The following is a 23,927-nucleotide window of genomic DNA, read 5'->3' as shown; positions in this document are numbered from 1 at the left end:
TGGCTCCTGGCCCTGCCCAGACCATTGTCCACACACCTCGTCCCTCCAGCTTCCGGGCCGCCGGCGAAATGATTTGCTGCAGATGACATCAGCCCTGGGCCAAGGGCTACAGGAGTGGAGGCAGCTACCACGAGGATGAGCCGGGTGGTCCTTTCCTCCTCCTCTTCCTCCTCCTCCCAGGCTCCTAGCCTAGTCTCCATATAAACGGCTCCTCCTCCCCTGCCTCTCACTCCCCGCTCCTCTCTTCCGCGCCGGGAGAGGGCGGAGGAGGAGGCGACGCGCGCCGGGAGGAGGGGGGACGCAGGGGGCGGAGCGGAGACAGCACCTTCGGAGATAATCTTTTCTCCTGCCGCAGAGCAGAGGAGCGGCGGGAGAGGAACACTTCGCCTAGGCTTTAGCAGCGCCTGCAGGATGGCGACCGTGGTGGTGGAAGCCACGGAGCCGGAGCCATCAGGCAGCATCGCCAACCCTGCGGCGTCCACCTCGCCCAGCTTGTCGCACCGCTTCCTAGACAGCAAGTTCTACTTGCTGGTGGTGGTCGGCGAGACGGTGACCGAAGAGCACCTGAGGCGTGCCATCGGCAACATCGAGCTGGGTAAGCAGCCCCGCGGCCCCCCAGGGACGTGCGTAGGCAGATGCGCCAGAACGACCCCACCCAGGGCGCGACGGCCACCTTGTTCTCCCGCGTGCCCAGCACCCACGCCTCTCCAGGCCACCTCCCGCACTGCATCTGGATTTTTTTTTTTCCCTGAGATAATTTCTAAAATATTCTGAGACCCAAAGAGAGAATCTTTGATAGCCCCCAGGGATGGATCCCCTGCCTGAGTCTGCGGCCACCGCAGACTTGGTCACCTCCTCTCATGCTCAGTGAAAATGCAGGTGTCAGAGGAGCGGAGGCCATAATAAAACCGCAACCGCAGGCGGAGAAAGGGTGGGGTGGACCTAGCAAACCTCTCCTTTTAGCTCTCCTCTCGCCCTAGGCAAAGGCTGAGACCCTCCTCCCCTTACCCGAAAACCCATGTGCCAAGGCCCTCATGTAAATCATGCTTATCATAGCCACCCTGTGCCACCCGATCCTGACACACACACACACACACACACACACACACACACACACACCGACCGAGAATGGAGAATGCCCTTTCTGACTTAAAACTTCCAGATCCTTTCTTTCCCGGGAATGACTAGGCTAGTCTTAGTGCCACGCCCGCCCCACCCCACCCCCACCCCCGAAGACACAGGCTTGGAACCCGTCTGCACCGGGTTCCCAGACCAACGAAGTTCGGCCTCATCCTGCCCCTGGGGTCCTAGCTTCAGCTTTGAGAAAGGACAATGGGACCCTAGGGTGCGGGGTGGGCTTCTCTGAAAAGTCTCAGCTTCAGGGACCCTAGCTTGAATGGGAAGAGGGGGTGGCGGGGTAGGGCCAGCTCCTGGGCTGCTGCGCGCCCCGGGAGCGGGCTCTGCAGAGGCGGAATAGCGGTTCCCGGGGAACCCTGGGCGGGGCTGGGAGGGCCCGGGAGGGCGCAGTCTCGGGCGGGCACCGATCGGCCCCGCCCTTCACTCAGCCCCACCCGGCCTGCCGCAGTGCCCGCACCCGGCCGTCGCACCTGCCCCCGCACTGCGGCGCCCCCGGCTGGCCCCGAGCTCACTGTGCCCGAGCTTCGCGCGCTCGGGGGCCTCGCGCCCACCGTGGCTGTGAGCCGCTTTGTTGCGACCCCAGTCCCCCACCCTCCCCTCCACTCCATCGCTGGCCGGGTCCCCGCACAGCGCAGCGCAGCGCAGCCCGAGCGCTCTATTCTCCCGGGGTGGTGCTGAAACGTTTCTGCCAGCAGACACCGGCTGGTGGGCGTGGTGCAGTCCGCACTGCGGTCTCTACGGCAGCCCGAGGCGGACAAAGGGCGTTCACGCAGCCCTCCTTTCCCGCTCCCACTCACACCAATAAAAGATGGATGAAATGATTTTGGTTTAGGTGAATAAATAAATAAACAGAAGCTTGTCACCTGCCTTTGCATTTGGAAATGGCCACTTGTCCCCAGAACAAAAGGCTGCAGGGTGGGGACTGGAGTTGCAGACCCGGTTCTTTTGTTTAACTTTAAAGCACAGATTTTCCCTTTCAGCTAAAAAGAAAACAACAACAACAATAACAAAGTGATCAGAAAGCCAGTCATGGTTTTTTATTGGGGGGGGGGTAATCAAGAATAAGAGATTTTAGAAGTGCAATGCTTTATCCGAACATCTCAGTAATCCATTTTCAGGTTATAAACCCTTGATCTGCTTCTCAAACTGGGTTTATTTGCACATTTTACTCCTGGAGAAAGCTCACACGCACTGACTTTGGGTGTGGCTGTTGTGGGAATTAATGGCTAGGTGTTTTAAAAAGCAATTTCTTTACGTAGCATTGCTGGGAAATAACATATTAAGGAGTGCCTTTTCATCTCCAGAATTTTCAGGATCACCCATTGTGGTGCCAGGAGAAGAATCCTCACGCCCATTTTTAGAGGTTGGAGACCCAGGGAGGCAGGAAGGGTGAGGGACAGACTCAAGGTCATATTGTGAAGCAGTGACTTGAGAACCGGTACACAGGGTCACTGTTTGCTGGGCCATAGTGTGAGCAGGCTAACGTCAGAGAAAGATTCAGCCAGCAGTTTGCAGACCTTGTCTTTGTACAGTCGTCCACTTGTGGGCAGCGCTCGTGCAGGGAGGTGGCTCGGCCATCGCCTTCAGACTAGACTACAATTATCTTCCTGCTTTGTTACTGGTCTCATTATCCTTTAGGTGTTCCGCGCCAGGGTTTATTCAAGCCTCTTTCTGTCGGAGGAGAAAATAAGCAGCTAAGGAATTCTGTGATGTACCTCCTAGCTTTACTTCATTTTACGCTGCATTTTGCATTTAATGCAAAAATCCAGATTTGTCTTATTAACATAAAAACATAGTCTCAATTAAAGTAGGAGTGAGAGGAAAATGCACAAACCATAAGCTAGCAGTTCATTGAATTTTCACAAAGTGAGCACACCTGTGTTGTCCAGAGAAGAAACAGCCATTACCATCCTCCCAGAAGCCACCCCACTTACCAACCCCAATGTTCACTTTGCAATCAGCATGCTTTTCTGGTTTTGAATTCCCTAATTTGGCCAGGTTTTTGAGTAGATCTCTGAAATGGTTATATCGATCTCATTAAGAACCAACCAAGTGTGTGAGCACAGCCATTTCCTCCAGGGTAGTAACAGATGTTGCTGATCCTCTGGAGAGTGCTCTCCTGGGTCCTGGGGTCTCCTGAGCAGCCCACACTGCCCTGCCTTTCAAGGATAAGTGAACATCCTGCTTCCCAGCTTTTCAGATAGTCTGAGATGACTTAGCAACAGGGAGGCAGACCCTGTTTCCTTGGCATGACACACTGCTGCTTCAGCTGGCAGATCCCGGCTGGGCTTCCTCCAGAGGTCACTCCGATGCCACCGCTATTGTTGCTGGTGCCTGCAGGTTACATGATGTGAAGGAAGATGGAGCTGCATCAGGGGGCTCAGCTCTGATTGTGAGCTGCCTGCAGGCTGGGAAAACAGCTTTTCATCTGTTAGCCTTTCTTATTTCCTCTTCCTTTCCCATCCAAACTCAGGCACTGCGTGCACAGTTAGAGACCCTGGAGACTGCCATATTTGCCATCTGATTGATTACCTAGGGCGCTCTGGAAAGGGGGGAAAGTCTCAACCTCTGCAGAGGGATGGTAGATAATGCAGTAAAGCGACTGGCCTGAAACACCCCAGGATGGGTGCTAAGTGCTTCTTGAGACCAGGGAAGCTAATCGGTCACTCTTACTTGCTCAACTGTGTTCGAAAAGCTCAAAGTCAAAGTCAGGGTTGATCATTTCTTCCCCAGAGCTTCAAACAATAGCGCTTCCTTGCACTGGTCCAGCTACACTGATGTAGTTACATCAGACTTGATTCCGAATCTTAGCGACCGCCACCCACTGATTCATTCACCCCAACCCAGTTGGCCCCAGGGTGCAGTTAGCCTAATTTATTTTTTAGCAAAATACTGGCATTTGTTGTATTTTAATACATGGACTCTATGCAACAATACCCTGCAAACTGAATTTTCAAGCCTGGTACAATGAGTTTTCATTGTTTCATACCATTCTTTTTAAAGAAACCAAGCCATCTAATGAATACTACGTGTCAGCTTGAGGCTTTCAATTACTATTATAAGGCAACTGTCCCTCTAGGTGACACTGGGAATGCACAAAATGTGCTCCTAAGAAGATAGAGAACTATAATATCCACTGCCTTGGATTTTTTGATGTGAGTTGAGCTGGGTACATTGTAACAGTCTGAGGCTACCTTACCCATTAGGTTCTGTCCAAAATGGTAGGCCAGGAAATGGAGACCTGGGGACAGCTTTGGGATTTAATTTTCATTTTCTTCAAGCAAGGGAAAAAAAGTGAAAACCATATATGGTGGGAGTTAAAGAGATGCTAGAATGTGTTACATTTGTTATAGTCATCTTCACACTTCCAAAGTCAGAAGGCAGATGGATTTTTGCTTGTACTGCCTAATTAGTGTTACCCACTAAGGGCTCTGTGATCCAAGTTGAAACACAAGCCGGTCAGTCCTCAGATGGAAGGTCATTAAATTGATGCTTTTCTGTTAACCTTCCATAAAAGCTTACTTCTCAAAGTAATCTCTAACTTTCAGATTAAGAAATAAATTCTTATAAATCACTGTTTGCTTCTGTTGTAAGAAGTTCTCTATGATAGTGAGTTTTTCACTACCAAAGCTTTGAAATGACTGCTGTAAGATGTCATTTGCATTACACACCCGAATGTGCGACAGACATTAGATTACAGGCTTTGTAAAGAAAAAAGCAAAGCAAAGGTTGGGTCACAGGAAAACTGGGAAATCTTTCCTCTAAAAAAGCCGCTTAACATTTTCTGTTAATTATTTCTCTGGGTTTATGCTTGTGTTCTAGGTTCAGGTTACCTTTTGGTGTCGTTTTTCCAAACAGAATCATAGGATTACAGGCTGGCCATTCTGATATTTACAAGAAATACTCAAAGGCCTGTTTCTCAAAGGGACAATTGAATTGGGCCCATTAAGGAAACAGCTTGTGAAAGGCCACAGAACTGTCACATAGAACCCCTGAGCACTGGCATGCACTGTGTGGTCATCATTTTCCTTTCTTTGGCCTGCTGCTTCTGTTAGAAACAGGCACTTTTCATCCACTGAAGGAGAGGTGCTTTTTTTTTTTTTTGCTTGTTTGTCTTATTAAACCCCAAATTCCTCCATCATCAGGGTACACTTGGCACAATCCAGCCTGCAGACCTGGGGACCAATACTCCTCTCCCTTCTTCACCTTGATTCTCTCTGAACCGGCCTTCCCCTTCTTTCCATCGGGTGAAAGCCACGTGCCTGTTGGCTTCTTTGTGCTCTGCTACCACCTGGGGTGAGAGACCTGAAAAGAAAAGATGCTTGGATGCTTCCTACTCACCTGGGATGGACACAGTCCCTGGGCTGAGCCAGAATTCTGGAGCAGCCAGGAGCGTTCTCCAGCACCAGATGCTCCTTGAGCATTTGAAATACAAAGGCTTTCCTACCTCCAGTGACTCCAGTTGCTAGCCCCTGGGTAATCCAGTCAGAGTGAAGTCCTCTTATTGCTACAAAATCAAAGCTTCAATCAAGGGCTTGTCCTTAGAAATAGAGGATCATCGGGGGGGGGGGGGGGAATGTCAGGCATACAGCATGTGTTCCTGGTTTCCAAATCTCTTCAGAACCTCCTAACAACACCTGTGCATCCCCTCTAGCTATGACATCCAGAGGGAGAATATGACAATGGCTTATCAAAATCAGAGCTCCAACTTTGGCTCCCAGTTAGGCATAAAAGGGGCAGATCTAGAAGATTAGTAATAAGGGGCCAAGTCTGTCTACTAAGTCTCTTATTTCCAAAACTGATATGGCTGTAAAAATGTTCATTTCCACCTAAAGTAGTCAGGGAGTTCACTTAATCTTTATTTTATAAATTGCAGCAGCCATTGTACATCATTAAGAAATACTTTGGCTGGGAATTGCTATTGTAGAAAGAAAGAAAGAAAGAAAGAAACTTGAAGTTTTCCTTTCATTGGGAGTTTGCGCAAGGGAAGTTATTTTTGTTAGCTGTCTACTGGTTTAATTTAAGAATTAGCTCAATGTTTCTTAAGGTTGAGCGTTTTTTCCTATTGCCAGGTTATACATGTAAAATGCATAAATGAATATAAAGCGAACATTTCACCACTTGTGTGGTGACAAGGGGAAATGACAAACAACAGCGCAAGGGCAAGTGGACACCTGGCCCCTGATGAAGTCATTCAAATAATGTAGCCATTTAGATGTGACTTAGAACAAAGATGGAAAAATAGTATGAATTTAATTTAAATACATATGTCTCATTATTAACTTACTGACCCAGCTTGACAAGCCAGAAGACAAAGTGGCGCTCCGTCAACAGTTCCAATTAAGCCGCTCAGGCAGGAACTCAATGGCTTTCCACGAGAGGCTAGTATAGAGTGTATATGTTGAAGTAAAATATTCTAATGAATTCAGACCTCTCAACCTGTCAAGCTCTGTGGGGAACAAAAAGAAGCCATTTATCATTTCTCCTCTAAAAAGACCCACAAACTCTCAACATGCCTTTCTTGTTAAAATTTAAATATTCCATTAGCACAAATGCAAACTGAGGCCATTTAATGTTTCCAGGGAGACTCATAAAATTTCCCCTTATAATTTAGCCTCTCCTTAGGAATGCTCTTTGGGAATGTTAACTCTTTCTTGTCTGAATTCTTCCCGTTATTCCTATGAGAGAGTCTGCCTCTGTCTAAGGGGCACGTGGCTGTTTGAAAAATCTTCCTGTGATGGAAACAGTCTTTGTCCAACAAACTAGAAACTCAGATATCAGAATTACAATTTCAAGGGCAGCCAGATAGATAGATAGATAGATAGATAGATAGATAGAGAGATAGAGTTCTGGGTTGGTTTGGTTGTGTAGCAAGATCCTGTCTCAAAAAACAGCAAAAATGAGAGAGAATAATGTTAGCGATAGCTTTACATATACAATGAACTGAGATCCATACTCTTCTAGAAGATATATAACTAATATATCTTTAACTAAGGTATTGCATGTAATTAAGATATTATTATATACCTTTATTTTATGTATAATGCACATGATTACTCTTAAGGTAAGAATGTTTAATCAATCATAAAAGATGACAAATACAGGCATACATTAATGATTTAGAGGTGGGTTTCATGCACTGCTATTTAAACCCTGTAGGCTAATGGCACAAATATCAATCAATCAATCAATCAACCAATCAACCAACCAACCAACCAACCAACCAACCATTGGCTATTTGATTAGAGACAGTTCACTTGCAGAGTTAGCCCTAAGGGCTCAAGTCCCTCTCTTAGGAGAAGGATAATAAGATTTGTTGGTTCAGAAGTTGGTCCCTGGCAGTTGAGGATGCTCACACCAGTGTACAGCATGTCATGGTGCTATGTACTAGCTCCATCATGACCAATCTGTGGGGGAAACTCTAAGCAGATATACGTGAACACAAATACAGATAAGCTGTCTTGGGTTCGAAGCTCTTTCTGGCTTCTGTCCCGTGTTCTCCTGACTTAATGTTCTCTGTGTTCCCTCTGAGGCATCCCCTTTGGGATGAGGAGGAAAAGGGGAGGTAAGGAAGAGACTTAGGAGGTGTGGTCAGAACCAGAAACCACCATCATTCTCATTCCTGACTGTGGGTTAGTCTGGCCCCTAGTTGTTCTTTCCAGGATAGTGCAAGGAAGTTCATGCCCGCTCCCAATCCCATCAGGGTCTTATCAAGTATAAAAAGTTGCTGCTTTTCTATAGGATTGTTTTTCTTCTGAATTAAAAAAGAAAAAAAAAAATCGGCACAAGTTACACTTGTGAATGAAAGCACTTCCTGACAAGTTGATTTGATCTAAGAAATGGCTGCTAGGACTCCTAGGCCAAGCCTGGAGTTCCACATGCTTATTAAAGAGCACACAATTTTGGATTTGATATCCAGAGGTTAAGAAACCAAGGTGAAAATGAGTGAAGAAGAGACCACACAAGCATACTTCAAGAACATCCTTTGGAAGCCAGAGGCCTGGGCTTGAATGGTGGCTTCCCATCCCATCTGTGTCTGACCCTGGCCACATAGTCGTGGATCCTGAAGCCTCTTGGCCAGAACTGGCATCTTCTGCCCTTTCTCTCTGTCCTCCAGCCTGCCATTTCCCTAGTAACGGCTTTCTTTCCAGCCTCCTGCAGTGCTGCATTTGTGTTTTGCGAAGGGACTACCACTGTGGTGGTGTCTCAGTGTCTCAGTGGCATGGCCTCCCCTTCTCCAATGTGGGCATCCATTGCTAGTCAAGGGATGCTTTCCAAGCCCACAAGCCCACTGGGAGCTGTCTCACTGGAAGCCTGCCAACTGTCTTCCTTTTCCTCCACAGGGATCCGATCATGGGACACAAACCTGATTGAATGCAACTTGGACCAAGAACTCAAACTTTTTGTATCTCGACACTCTGCAAGATTCTCTCCTGAAGTTCCAGGTGAGGCTTGCATTAGTGTTAGCCTAGACCTATAAAGGGTGAGGGGTATGACCATTGCCTGGGAAAGCTTTGCCTAGCATGTAGGGGTGGGGGTACACGACAAAAAAAGAAAAGAAAAGAAAAAAACAACAACAAACTTCCTCTCATCGCTACAAGGGTCTTTGTATTTTGTTTGTGTCAGTGGTTTTAGCCAGTAGCTACAACCTAAGAAAGAAGAATTTAAGTGATTGCCTTGTGGGTTATTTAGGGCATGGATTCTAGGTGAGAGGTTTCAAAGTTCAGGTTATTTCCCTTTTTTTGTTTCAATGTCTCTGAACTCAAGGGATTACAGACTACTTCAAATATTAATTTTACTCAAAGCTGTGAGTATAAATTGGGTGTCCCTACAATCCTCCAACTCCTTTCTCTAGAAAGAGAAAGGACACATGGTGTTTCAGACACAAAAGATGTTTTGCAGCTTGCAGATCTTCCTTAGTGTGCAGAAGAGTCTGACATCCCAGCCTTATTATTGCAGAATAAAAAAGAAGACAATAAGAGAATCAAAGGTAAGGACACAAACAATGGTCATAAACAAAGTTGTTCCCCGACAACACTCTCGGTGAGGATGTGCCCCGCCCACATCTCTGGGCTTTGGTGATTATTTATGCAGACTCATCCCTTCTTTCTTTGTGATCGATGCATTTCTCCCATCTGGTCCCGTTTCGGCATTATAAAACAGTGTTCTCAATCATGAACCTTCTAAACCCAGGTGTTGCTATTGAAATGATAACATTTTATTTGAATCTTGTATAAAATCAAGAGTTTTCTCTGTATATGCCTCTCTTCTCTGTGCTCTTATTGACACTGACAGAACATCAGGAATGAAGGTTGGACTTTTTAGATGATTAGATCATATTCCAGTATCCCATACTGAGATTCCAAACCATGTGTGTGGAATGTTGATGCCTTTATGAGTCATTCTTAACTCAGTAATATGGCCATTGGACCATCCCCTTCTTTTCCTCTTGAATTGAGATTTGAATAAAACCCTGTATATTTCAGTGACCTGCAACTGTAGCTTTCAAGCACAGAACTTAGAGAAGATGGTGTGTGGGGTGGGGGGGGATGGAAGGGATGCTGTCTAGGGACCATCATCACGTACTTTGCTGAAGGCTAGGTACAGCTTAAGGTATTTTTCATTATTGTGTTTTATTTTTATGCCTTGCAAATCCCTGTAGCCATCTCACAAAAGATAAGTGCTCTTTGACAACAAGTATGTTTGTTTCAACAAGTAAAAACCAAGCATCTCTGTATGTTCTTTCAGATTTCTCTTTTATAAGACTTTTTTTTCTTTCTTTTGTAAACATGTGGCTTTCGTTGTATATGTTCGTATTTGGATTGTCTTTATGTGATGACAAATGTGTATTGCAAAATGAAGGATTGCAAAAAAACTGCTGAAGTGTTAACACTTTCCAGACTAAAGTCCTGGCTTGGACTGCTCTTGGAGACTAGAAAAAGAGAGCTCTCCAGATTGCCACGTTAGCCGGACACATCCTGTCCCTCCTGCTGTTACCTGCTATAAAAACAGGTTGCTTATTTAGTAGTGTTAGCACTAGGTTTGGGGACTGGCTTTTGGACACACAGTGCCCTTAGCATTCTGGCCAGCTGCAGAATGAGTTAGTATTAGGACTGTCCCTCAGTGGCCCAGCTTCCCTCTGAGCACAGCCAATGCATGGTGCCCCTGTGGAAGCATGAAGTTTTCTGAGCAAGACTCTGGTACAGGTTAAGTATTCCATATCTAAAATGTCTGGGGCCAGAAGAGTGTCACATTTTTGGAGATTTTTGGGTTTGGGGCCTTTGCATCTTTAACGCTCAAATCTAGAATTTTTTAATCCAAATTCTAAAATCTGTCATTGACAAAGGAACAATTGAATCTCAAGTGCTGTAGAAAGAAGCAAGCGCACAGGCTGGGGTGGGTGGAGATAGCAAGATGATCCTTACTTTGAGCTCACGGAATCCTTTATCGAAGTTTCTTGAACACACTGGAGAAATTTCATCTGATTCTAGACGCGATCAAGTCTAGCGGTCTCTTTCCCACTCACTTGGAACTCACTAAATGCTGAGTTGTGTCTCCCAAGCTACTCACAGTGGAATCAGCCACGCCTCCTCCTGTAGAGTTTCAAACATCTAAGTCTATTTAGAGACAAGGAATATGACGAATGATGGAGTCCTAAAAAACAAAAACAAAAAACAAGACATTCAGTTGCTTTAAAACTATTCAAAGGAACCTAGCATATGCCATGGATTCTGAAGGGTGAAGTGAGTAACAGAGCAGCTGGGACCTCTGTCACACTTCTGTCCCCAGGGGAGGAAGAGGCGTCACATGCATAGTGGCATAAAATCCTGTACCCTAGGCATAAAATAGGTTTACTTGACCAGGTGTTGGTGACACACACCTTTAATCCCAGACTGGGGAGGCAGAGGCAGGTGGATCTCTGTGAATTTGAGGCCAGCTTGGTCTACAGAGCGAGCTCCAGGACAGCCAAGGCTGCACAGAGAAACTCTGTCTTGAAAAACAAACAAGAACAAGAAGGAAATTTGTCGTTGTTTGTTGGTTGGTTGATTTGGTTTGGTTTGGTGAGTTTTAAGCTAGGAGCCTTACTGTAGAATATTTGTTACCACCCATGACTCAGTAGACAAGGGCTCATGTGGATGTCAGAGCCATTGTACACCATTTATGTTGCTTGTTAATTCCTTTATTATTTTTAGGGTTCAGAGGCCACATATGAAAAATTAGTGTTACCTTAATTGCAAAGGGCCGATCGCATGGGTGGAACTGGCCCTCACTCTCATACTACTGTAGACATTGTCCTGGGGCTTTGAGGTTCAGTGGGAGTCTAATCAGGTCTCATTCAAAAGTAGTCTGACTTGTCATTCAGGACCTGGGATGTAGGTAGCCTTTGGTACACTGGGTAGGTTGGCACAGTGTGACTCCCTCAGAACATCAGTCCTGTTCCGTGGCATGGCGGACTGTATGATTTTGGGACTGGTCAGCCATTGAAGTCTATGCCGGTGTCTCTAACCAGCTGAGCACGGATTTGCCCCACAGTCACTCAGCACACTCCTGCTGCTGTGTGCCAAGGCCATCATTCCCTGCTGATTCTCCCTGATTGAAGCTTTCTGGCCCTGAGAGCTGGCCTAGTAGGCACAGTGGTCCTGAGACAACAGCCTATCTTTCGCTCGAGAGACAGCTCAGCAGCTGAGTGTTCGAACATAAAGCAATGTGCTATATGCCCTTCTATTTCTAAGTCCCCATGCCATCACAAAGCTTTTGCTGTGTATATGATTTTTGTGCCTTAATGATGAGTCATTATTGCAGGTTTCCAGGAGTAAGAATCAGCTTTTACAGAACCCCAGGCTTGCCATGATGCACAGAATTCTATTCACTTCCCTTCTATTGTTTCTTTCCTGAGATTAACTGTAGACTTAGGTGCATATAGTTACAGGGGAAGTTATCATCGGAGGGCATAGGAAGTATCCCAAGATTGTGATGGAGAGACACCCCTGTCATACAAAAATGAAAAAAAAAAAGGAGGGAGGGAAAGAAAGGAAGGAAAGGAGGGAGGGAGGGAGGGAGAAAGGGAGGGAGGAAGGGAGGGAAGAAGGAAGGAAGGGAGGGAGGGAGGAGGGGAGGGAGGGAAGAAGGGAGGGAGGAGGGGAGGGAGGAAGGGAGGAAGGAGGGGAGGGAGGAAGGGAGGGAGGGAGGAAGGAAGTCATTCCCCAAAGGGAAAGCACACCAGTTTCATTCAATCTTCTCTTTTCTCCCCTTTGGCTCTTTTCCTCTGCCCTTTAACATAGTTAAAGTTAGTAATCACTCAGTTCCTTGCCATCAGCACAAAGTGACAGGGACATATTCTGGAGCCTGCTCCCCACATTTGTCCTTAGCCCTGTGGTGGATTTTTTTTATCCCCCGAATGACCTTGGACAGATACTTTCCTCTCTTATAATGCAGACTACTTACTTCTGCTTCATGGTTTTCACGGAGACCAAATGAATACAAACACCCTGAGACGTGTCTTCTGGGAAACGAAATGGAAATGAGTAGCCATCCCCCATCTTCACAAAGAAAACCTGTGTGACATACGTGTGTGGCGATTCTTATTGTCTGTGGGAAGTGCCAAGCTCACTTATATGGCTGGCTGGCTTCCTGTAATAACTTTTAGTTTGTATCAGGGACAGTCTCAGAAACGGTTGCCTTTGGCTCCTTTTGTTGTCTCTGCTCCTTTCCTTCTGTGTAGGGGGCGGCAAGACCCCCTGAGTCCAGTCACACATGTATTCTCAGCCGTGTTCAGTCCCTTGGGCACCAGAGCAAAATGAAGGCTGTATGCTAGAGTACTGCTGGGTAGAGCAGAGGTTAGACCGATTGCAACATGGCCTGACACACCGAAAACAAGGATGGTGACGTAGGGGGAGAGCCCTAGCTGTCTCCCTGACTGTGGTGACCCAGCCTTCCAATCGCCCTTCAATTCCACCACCATTTCCTCTTCAACACACCAGTGACTACAGGCACTGCCGATTTGAAGAAACTCAGATTTCCTGTGGTTTATGAATAAATAGTACAACGTTGGTGTATGTACACGCTGTGACTAGTTTTATCGCCACTAGCTACAGATCACATTCACAAAAGCCTTTCTTTGTATGGTTGTGACTGATTTTGAAATGTGTACCTGGGCGGTTCTGTTTAAGGACTCAGGGTCTTCCTATAGATGATGAAAGACAAACAGGCTGCAGGTGAGCATCTTTCAGTCTGTGCTCAGTGGCTGCTAGAAATACCCTTTCCGGAGATTGGTGTAGGTAGAGAATTAAAACCAGCCCTTTCAACTCCATGCTTGCGAGTCCTTTCCCTCCTTCCACATTCCTGAGTCAAGGTCTCATGGCCAACATTTGCCTTCAGAGTCATAGGAAAGATACGACTGTTCTTACCATGTGTTTATCCTATTTCTGTGGCTAGTCCTGTTTATTTAGTCAGTACGTAGGATTATGGCTGAGTGGCATGTGCCGAGTACGCCCACTGCTGTGTGATGGTGAGTTATGGATATATTGTCAGCCTTGCTGTCAGCCTTTAAGCAATAAAGCACACAAACGCACGCTCGCATTGCATTCAAGGGACTGACTTCACACTCAGGGAACCTGTGACCTCTGCAAAGCCAAGGCTTCGCTCTACTGCCTACTGCTTCCTTTGTCCTAGGTACACAGACAGGGCAGGGTCCCTGTCCCCATGGCTTCCTTGTTCTTCCTGATGTCATTGCCCAAGATGACAGAAGGAACGCTGACGCTAAAATAGCAAGCCTTATTTCTTCACGAAATAGCCAGACTCTGTTCAGTACTCACTGCGGTAAATGGGGCTTGCCTCCCCCGGCCCTCCTGCCCAGCCTGCCCAGCCCACTTGCAGGGAGGGCTGTGTGCTTAGTGTCCCTTGGCCCTGTCTGCTCCTGTCCCATCGTTCCCTTTCAGACAGCAGCATGCAGTCTGCAAGTTCCAAAACAGTTCCAGAGCCATCTTATTCGGGATCTTGTGTTTTTAGCACAAGGCTCGAGACTCGATTCCGGGGAGATTGACATTCCTCTCCGCTTTGAAATGTCAGGATTCTTTATATCCACATCCTAACACACTAGGTGACTTCCCTCCTTTGGTACCGGTGCGGACAACATAAAGGAAAAAAACATTGTGTCATTGCTGTGTTCAGGCGCCTTCATTCCTTAGGGAGTTAATGATGGCTCTTTCAGACCACCTAGAAATAACTATTCATGTCTCTCTCTCTCTCTTAAAACCTGAGTAGAAAGGATGTTTTAGTCTGCCGACAGTAATGGCTCTCAAGGGTTCCTAATGGGCACTGTGGAACTAGTCCACACAGACCAGCAGAGGCAGGGAGGTGGCAGCAAGTGGGCTGCCTGGGCTCAGGAGCTGTGTGAGGCAACGCCAATAACCATCCATTAAGTCCAGCTAAGTGCAGTCCAGAGAGGCAGCTGTTACTGCTCACCAAGGGTGGCATTGCAGGCGACCTCCGTGCTTTTTCCTTCCTTTTCAGGAAGATTTCGTCAGGTTTTAAAAGCACGCAACAGTAGCCAGGCTTACCGCCACTTTTCAGGCCACGTTCTGTATTTGTGGTACTGAGCTAGAGAGAATGGCAGATGAGGGATCAAACACAAAGTGAAAGATTGTGTCTCGGACTTCAGGCAAACGATACTTGTTAATAAGCAATGAGGTGTGAAGGGAAGTGTGCGGGAAGATATCCCACTGTTCATAACTTAGGAAAAGACATCATTCCCTTAAAACACAGCCCTATTTTACAGACACCGCTTTCTTAATTTACAAATTGTGTGTGTGTGGGGGGGTGGTTACTCTAATTCCTAAAAATCAGGAGTGAAGATGGAAAGTCCAACAAGCCCCAAGTTTTGATTGCTCAAACCCGGGACTAGTCATGTTGACAAAGGTTGCCCAGGTACCAGGACTCCGCCCCCAGCAGCAACCCAAGACTAATGAACTGCTGCCGAGGCAACGATCGAGCATCTCCAAACATCATACTCCAGGGTTCACGGCTTTTGTTTTGTTTTGGCACTGCGGTCTGAGGGTAATCACTGTTGTGTGTGAAGTCATGTTTCCTTGGTCCTGGAGAGATGTGGGAAAGTCAGAAGTACCTCTGCCCGGGAAAGCACCTTAGAAATGAGCTGCAGGGCTTGGGCTGCTAACACAAACAAGACAAGAACAAGTGACTGGAATAGGCTCTTCCAGGGCTTACAGGACTGCTCATGGGTACCGAGGGCTAGGGAGATGGATACTCATGGAAAATGAGACGAGAGATCCATGTGTGATTTGAGAGAAGTATGTGATGGAAAGCAGGCACCGCCACACCTCACTTGTCAAATGGGGTCTGCTTCTAACTGTTGCCACACGTTTTGGAGGGACCAAGATAAAACACATCCTAAGGACTGCCTTTGTTGTCCTGGAGGAAAGTCCCTATATCTGCCCTTTTGCCTTACACCAGGATTTCCTTAATAAGGTGGTATTGCAGTGGTTATGAAAACAGTCACTGGTGAGCCGCTGGCCCAGATTCATATTCCTCTGGGAGCCTCCCACAGTGTGGGGTGGAGTAGCTGAGTGCTCAGAACACCGCACACCTGGCCCTGAGGCCCCGCCTCACAGTGTTACTTTGGGGTTCCTGAAATTCAGCAAAACTATCACATTTGGCCAAAACGAACAAACAAAAACCCCACTAGAAAAAGATTAAAGGTGGAATATATACCCCGCTTCCTAGGTGAACACCACCACACCATCATGATGAACAGCCCTGTAGCCATCTTGCAGAGTTATTACCATTTCTAGGCTTTCACCTGGAAGATAGGGTGTGTCAAAGACCCATGAAAACTCCTTTCTAATCACAGTGGATGCCTGGTTAGATAAGGAGGGGATGTTCTCACAACTAGAATTCCAGGTTCTTTCTCAGTGCAAAATTCAGTGGGAAGGTTTTTTGTTTTTTGTTTTTGTTTTTTTTTCTTGTGTGTGTGTGTGTGTGTGTGAGAGAGAGAGAGAGAGAGAGAGAGAGAGAGAGAGAGAGAGAGAGAGAGAGCGGGGAAAGGGTAAAGAAAGAAAGTTTTGTTCTGATCCACTGGCAGAAGAACTCACATTTTATGGTATGCCTGTTGAGATGGTGTCCATTGCCAGGCAGTCTGTGGTTAGAAACATGGGCAGCAAGTGCAGTTCAGTTTGGAACCCTGCAGGCGTAAGATGACTTAGACGGCTTACCATAAATCCCAGGCCGAGAGCTGGTAGTAATTATTTTCGTAACAAGTCAACTAAGCTTACATTGTGTGCAAACCAGACATCTGTAAGAGAGCCCTATAAATTCTTTTCATTGAGGATACACTTTTAAAAAATACATGTGCATACAATATATGATGTTGACATCTCTTTGTGACCTGGGAAGTTTTGAACCCAAACTCAAGTGTTCAAACTGAGTTTGAAACTGTTTTAGAGCCACGTCCTTCAGTTCACCAATGGCAATGTAAGGATTCATGACCCCTGACGAAGGAACCAAACTCTGGCAGGATGCAGATGCTTAATTCTTCATCTTGAGTGCTAGAGAAGCAGTAGGACAGGAGACTCCGCCGGGCTGATTGTGACTTGTGACAGTCCCGAGGAAATAAAAGTGAGTTAGCCGGTTCACTGCCCTGATGCAGGAAAGGGCCTGCCCCTTTGTCAGGGGAAGCAGGGCGGGCCTGCCCCCTTCCTCCGAGGGTCCTGAAAGCCTGACCTACGCAGCCAGCCCTGGCCACATAGGAACCTATCTATCTATTGTCAGTCCTGGAGCTTTCTGGAAAGTTGCTGTGTCCTTTCCTTTTCTGAAAATACAGGGATTAAACTACATTAGGTCCATGTAAATATCCTGCAGAAGGCTCAAAATAAATAAATTAAATAAATAAATGGGCAAGAGTTCTGGGATCTTATTTTTTTAGCTGCATAAGCTACTCTGAATGAACCACTTCAGGTTTATTGGCGCATACATTTCCACCTGTCACTTGCACGGTGGATCAGACTTCTGCAGAACATAGTTTGCAAAAGGGTGGAGCTGACTGTAACCCAGGACGCCATGAAGGCTACCACAGTGGATCAGCACTGAAAGGCAGATGGGGGCTTGTCTTCCATGCACCTCAAGATGTCTTTAAAACCATGTTTAAAAGGCCCACGAAAAAAATTGTTCTAGAAAATCTGCTTGTCTCACCTACTAGGACTATCAATCAGGAAAGAGCCACAGCCTTAGGATGCTCAGAGCTTAAGAGTCCCAGCATCAGGACTCTTGACCCTTGCCTTTTCCTATCTCTTTTTGTAGAAAGTGCAAACCAGATACAACTAATTGTGTTTGCACAATGGCAGACACCTGTGTGCAAAGTATCTCAAAAGTCGAATTTGTGGGTGTTTTATCTATACAATGCTAAATCGGAAGTAACTCCATTGTCTTTTCCCCTTTAAACGAGAACTTGTGTGTTGGCTTTTGGTGTTGCTTTCCACCTCAGACTAGCTACTTATATTTACAAGTGTTTGGAAGGAGGCTGAGGGACTGTGGCATAGAGACTTGGGGATTGCCTGCAGTTTGACTGTGTTGTACATAATTGGGAACGGCCAGCATTTTAGAGCTCACGACCAGCTATGCATATCCTGTCGTGTGGACATCAATTAGCATAGCATAATTTAACAAGTCAGTACACGAGGATGGGAATACCCTTGGGGAGCCACGCTCAAATCAGATTATTACCAACAAAGTGCATTCAGGTGATCGTCACCAGAAAGCTGTGATTGTCCAAACGGAAAGTGATTTTTATGGTAATAGGGCTTAGGATTGGCTATTGACATTTGAGACCTTGTTATTTATTTATTTAGGCTTTTTTTTTTTTTTTTTTTTTTTTTGAGGCAGGGTTTCCCTGTTTAGCTCTGGCTATCCTGGAACTCTGTAGATCAGGCTGGTCTCAGACTCTGTGATCTGCCAGCCTCTGCTTCCTGAGAGAGTGCCAGCACTAAAGGTGTGAGCCACCACATCTCATTTACATATGAGGCCTTTAAGGTACTGCTTGGATTTGTCCCATCTCTAATTTGATCATTTTTTTCCTAAAAGCTTATTTTAATTTACTTAGTAACACCTAAATGACACTATTGTGTGTTACACCAAACTATACATAGCATGCTAAAACTTGAAAGAAACTTACTTACGTATAGTAGTTTCATTGGTAATAATGTGTATTGATGACAGTACGGTGACCAGTCATTCAAGGATTCTGATGATAATTCATTGTGGGGTTATACTTTTCCAAGTTTAGAAACCAACAATGATAACAGCTGTTTTTTAAGGCAAGCATCTCAAAATTAACTTAGAACCCTAAACCAATTTCAATGTCAGCCTAAGATATATTTAAACTATTTGTAGTCAATATGAATTTGGAAATTCACTATTCCTTCTCCTTTCTAGAGTGATATTTGAGAGAGAGAGAGAGAGAGAGAGAGAGAGAGAGAGAGAGAGAGAGAGAGAGAGAAGAAGAAGAAGAAGAAGAAGAGGAGGAGGAGGAGAGAGGGGCCAGAGAGATTTCTGTACCTTTTTCTGCTTTAGTTCACCCTTTAACCAAATATTGTCATTTATTGGAAACAGGCCAAAAGACACCCTCACTCAAGAGAACACACCTTGCTTCTGGTTTGGAATCCGGGCTCAGACCAACCCACTTAGGCTTCCCCAGGTGCCTTCAGGCCCTCAGCATGAACCATGGTGGCAATTCCACCACAGACTGGAACCCATGCTGGCAAGCAGTGGCATGGCTTCCTGTGAATGGCCGCTTCAGCACTAGCGGGATTGTCTGTCAGTACAGAGCTTTGGCTTTCTGTGTAACTGCTAATGCTTCTGAAGGGTCACTGGTTTTTCATGACACAGAAGAACTCAAAACCACTGCAGAGGGAATGGGTGGGTGGGAAGGAGACCATTCAGAGTTTGAAGGCGATGCACTAGCATGCTATATTCGTGTTGCTCTGATGCATGGACAACAGGCATGTTCACTGAGTCTCCGCCATACGTTCCTTCTTCCTGTATGCCTTCTCTATGAAAGAGTAGTGTTTATAGCACACGGCTGTTTCCTCCGTTACACGATCCTGTAAGTCACTAAACACAAAAATTCAATCAGGATCTACAACATAGTTCCCAACCTTCCTAATGTTGAGACCCTTTAATACAGTCCTGTTGTGGTGACCCCCAACCATAAACTATTTTGTTTGCTACTTCACAACTGTAATTTCGCTACTGTTATGGATCATAATGTAAATATTTGACATGCAGGACATCTGATATGGGACCCCAAAGGGATCTTGACCTACTGGTTCAGAATCACTGATCTAAAGGGAATGCAAAATTAAATAGTTTTAAAAAGCTTATTGCCCAAATATCTTTAAGTTGCAATTTTTAAGGCTACATTTTTGCAGCCACTTACATGTCCATGAATCATAGTGTGTGTGTGTGTTTGCGTGTTTGCACATGAGCACACAATAGCTGTTCCACAGACTTGTAACTGAGCTGGGAAACTATTGGTTAAGGATGCCATAACATACTGAAACATTATGGGGTTCTGTCCATGTTGATGTAAACATCTGTACTGCCCGCTGTGTGAAAGTGTAGCACATACTACTGTGACAATACATCATGCTTCATAACGGCAATCAACTACCACTGATTAATGTGTTTGCTAAAAGATAGCTCTTATTGTGATTTTGGAATATACTCCTACTTACGGGGGAATATGTCTTCTGTTGGAGTGTGCCATGTGCAAACAGCGATAGCCCCACGCATCATTCCAGCTGTCTCTTGTCATTGTCACTCATTCATCCCCTGTCCTCTCTTCCTCTCCCATTTTTCATCTCTCCATTTCAATTTTTAAATGGTATGTCTCCCTACGATCCAATCACAGCCATGTTTTCTACAGATAATATTAGTTTGGGTTATTTTTAGACACCTAGCATGAGGTCAGTGTTTGTTATCATGGTCAGTTAGGTATGCTATTACACCCTGTCTGCTTTTTGCTGATTTGTTTTGTACACAGAACAGAGATTATTTAGAGACTTTCGAATTTCATTCCAGCATACAAATACATATGAAATAATGTGTCAAATTAGTTCACTCCGTGGGGTCATCTAGAAATAGGATTCTATCCTTAGACGATTCACTGCTGGCAAACTTTACCCAGCAAATGGATTTCCCATGCCTGGTAGGCAGCCTCCTTACAAATATGAAACTAGTTAGCAACGAAAAGTTCCAATTTACAACTCAAAAAGGAGGAAATAAAAGAAATAAACAAAACCATACTTTGAATAAGAAAAAGAGAGACCAGAGACCTTAAATCAATCACAGAGCAGATTTCAGAGCAAAGTCCTTCAGGAGTCTAAATTTCAGATGTGGTTCTGTTTCCCAGTTGCAACAAACTTGTAGGAAAGAAGGAATGTGGGTATCTTTTAACCATGGAGACAAAGAGGCTTTAAGTTAAAGAGCCTTAGGGTAATTCCGGGAACTAGGTCTACAGGGACACAGTGGTGAGTCATGAGGTATCACAGACTCAAGAAATTACAATCACCTTATAGAGTGGGAAATAAGCCATATTAGAAAATGAAAAGGTGCAGTGATTACTTACACTGTAGGCAATTTCCTAGTTATAGATTTCCTTTAAACACTAAGGTGTAGCAGGCCATTCATTTATAAACTGCCACCTTTCAGAGACTTGGCAAAGGCAAGCGGCCAGTGGCTCAGAACAATGGGACAGAGAGCCTGGGCTTTAATCACCTCTGCTAAGTAGATTTGTGCTCTTGTGGATAAATTACTTTGCATCTCTGTGTCTGCATTTGCTTACAGGATGCTTAGGAGGTGATGATGGTCCAGCCCCTGCCGGTCCAGTTATCTCCTCCACTTGCTTTTCGCACGTCAGGGTCCTGCTGCTTCCTCGCATCATAGCTCATCCTATTTGGATGGTTTCATAGACATGCCTTATGTGTTTGGGTACCAGTTATTTCCCAGAACCTCACCTCACCTTGTTCCTTCAAGAAAGCCTATTTATTTATTTATTAATTTATTTTGAGATAAGATTTTCCACCAACTCTCAGGCCAATACTCATTTTATCTTGTACTGTAGACCCTTTTCAAAGGCCCCATGTTGAGTACTGTTTGTTGTCTTCCTGGACATGGAAATGTCCATCCAGGCTCAGTGTGTGTCAACAACAGACAAGGCTGCATAGCCCCCTTGGGGCATCTCATTATATACCCCACTGGAATCCTGAGTTTTCACCCTTTACAGGGGCTTTTCCTGAAATACCACTCAACTCGGGTTGTCATGCCCACAGAAGCCTCCTCTATACCAAGCTCTGTCTGGTTCTTGTGGGGGGGGGCGCTCAATAAATGGGTACCTGCTGAAGTTTCTGCTGAAGTGTGTCTTATAGCCTAGAATTGTGCACAGGTGTGAAGGACGAGAGTTCAAGCCTTCTTGAGTTTGACAGACCAGTTAAAGACAAGCACTTGGTGCTGGAATACACAGGTTCAAATGCGAGCTCGCTTCATACTTTAGTTCTCAGTCCCCCAGTTTCCTTCCTGTCCTACAGAGGATTAACGAGTATGCAGAGGCTCCAGACCGTGTGAAAGGTAGACATGTGAGACCTTATTAAATGATCCATGAATGTCACCTGTTACTTTTTTCCTTGGGTGAAACATGCCTAAGTGTGTGCTTCAATAATTTATTTGTTGAAGAGCCGGGTTGACTGGCTCCATGGTAGTAAGCAGAGCCTCCTCTTTTGTGTCTTGCTCTTCTGAGGCAAGTCTCACCATGTAGACCAGGCTGGCCTTTAACTTACAGCGGCCCTGCCCTTCTTGCCCCCCCTGTGCTGGGATCACAGGTCTGTGACACTATGTTGAACTCTGGCACGGTGTTCTCTTTCTAAGTAATATGCAGATATTTTGAACTATAAGCCAAGTATGAAAACTTCTGTTTTTCCGGCTTTGGGATACACGTTCTTAAAAAGGAAAGTACCTATAGTGACAGGTAGCGCTTTTAACCCTTTGGGGAAATGCTAAGAAATGTTAGGAAAGCCGCTTCGTCTTGGTGCCGATTGTGCCACTCTGCAAAGTGATTTGTAGCATCACTCATAAAAAGTAGTTGCTCTGAGCTTATAATTTCTTATGGTCTTAGCTCCCCAGAGCCAAGTTTTTTCACTTCTCTTTGTCTAATCAGAGCCCTTCACATGCTGAAACTGACTGAGATCTGTCTTCCTTACTGTACAGTTCAAAACCAACCTCTTCCTGTAGCCACAGTGAGTGACACTACTAAAAGTGTCACATTCACTCTTAGTGCCACTCTAGAAGTTGCTATTTATAAATTGCTTGCAACGTGCATTAATTTGGACAAGCCATATTTGATTGTTCGAGCCTGTTGGTTGGCCTCTTTAATACCGACTGATTGGAGGAATTCTGTAAAACAGAAACTTTATTTGTGAGAAGTCCACATGGTTAGAGAATGTGCTAGCAACTCTTGTCATTTTTGATACACCTCAAAACCTGTGGAGTTTTTTGTTTTGTTTTGTTTTTTTTCCTGAGGCTAGCCTGGAACTCACGGAAATCCACCTGCCCCTGCTTCCTGAGTGCTGGGATTAAAAGCATATGCCACTACAGCCTGGCAATAGCTGTGTTTTTAAAGGGGGAACGTAGGAATGTTATTTTTACAAAAGAAAACAGTGTCCTCTGGTAAGGTTAATTGCTTCCTATAAGTTAGCACAGAGCCCTGTGGCAAGCGATGCATGGATATTTTGTATTGTAAGTGTCGCCATGCTTTTAAAATGCTTTCATTTCTGGTTTTGCCTCTCTCTCTCTCTCTCTCTCTCTCTCTCTCTCTCTCTCTCTCTCTGTGTGTGTGTGTGTGTGTGTGCACGAGCGCACTTATGCACACACCCTCTGTGACATTGCAGTTCCATTGGCTCAGTGGGGGAAGGGGGAATCCAGTTTTATTTCAGTGGTCTCTTGTTGGAGATGTTTTTGCATCAGAAAGTGAAAGCTGGTCCGTGCAGTCCTTTGATTTCTGTTCCTTTAGCGACACCACAGCAAGACCCCCAGTGCATTACTGTGTCCCATTGTGTTCCCCGGGAAGGCGGTGAGAAGGGCTTGCCTGCTCACAGCCACCTCCCTGACCCTGCATTCTAAGCCTTGTAATTATAGCAGACACTACATTGTCTTCTGCCCACTCCCGCCCTCCCCACAGGATGATGTCATGGCATGTTAAACAGGAGATTAGCATGAGGAAATTCTATAGCTGCTCTCCCCCCCCACTAAGAAGAATTTGGTTTTTAATAAATTTTGCTACCCATGACTGTTGTCTCAGATCATAGAAGTTTTTTTAAAGGAGAGAAAAAAAGTCAATCAAAATTTGAAAACAGACAAGTGTGCTCTCTCCCCTCTCCCTCCCTCCCTCCCTCCCTCTTCCCCCCCCTCTCTCTCTCTCTCTCACACACACACACACACACACACACACACACACACACACACACACCCTGAGCGAACAGAGGTAAGCACTGTAGCCCCTCCTATCGATTAGTGAAAGCGCAGGCACACAAAGTGTCCCTGGGAAATCACCTCCTTGCCTTACAAAAGCCTAGTATCCTTCTGAAAGCCGCAATGGCCCTAGGCCATGCTGCAGCAAATGACTCTGAAAAGTGAAGGCACAGCCAGAGGAGCTGCCTGCCGGTGGAGAGGGGACAGACACAGGCAGCTGGTCCCATCTGCCTCTGAAATGTGCCTCCTCCTCTTCTGTT

General features: G+C 45.7%; 1 protein-coding gene across 1 annotated transcript in view; it reads left to right on the top strand.

Annotated features, from left to right (window-relative positions):
* Positions 1–374: 374 nt before the first annotated feature.
* The window catches only part of Map1b (microtubule associated protein 1B), a 90,928-nt gene continuing 67,375 nt past the window's right edge, over positions 375–23,927 (top strand). The window contains exons 1-2 of the mRNA XM_051182833.1: positions 375–595; positions 8,481–8,582. Of these exons, the coding sequence (XP_051038790.1) occupies positions 412–595; positions 8,481–8,582 (286 nt within the window). The 5' untranslated portion in view covers positions 375–411. The remainder of the gene's footprint in view (positions 596–8,480; positions 8,583–23,927) is intronic.

The sequence above is a fragment of the Phodopus roborovskii genome, unplaced genomic scaffold, assembly GCF_943737965.1.
Source record: "Phodopus roborovskii unplaced genomic scaffold, PHOROB, whole genome shotgun sequence".
Classification (NCBI taxonomy): Eukaryota; Metazoa; Chordata; class Mammalia; order Rodentia; family Cricetidae; genus Phodopus; species Phodopus roborovskii.
This window is presented reverse-complemented; position numbering and strand designations above follow the sequence as displayed.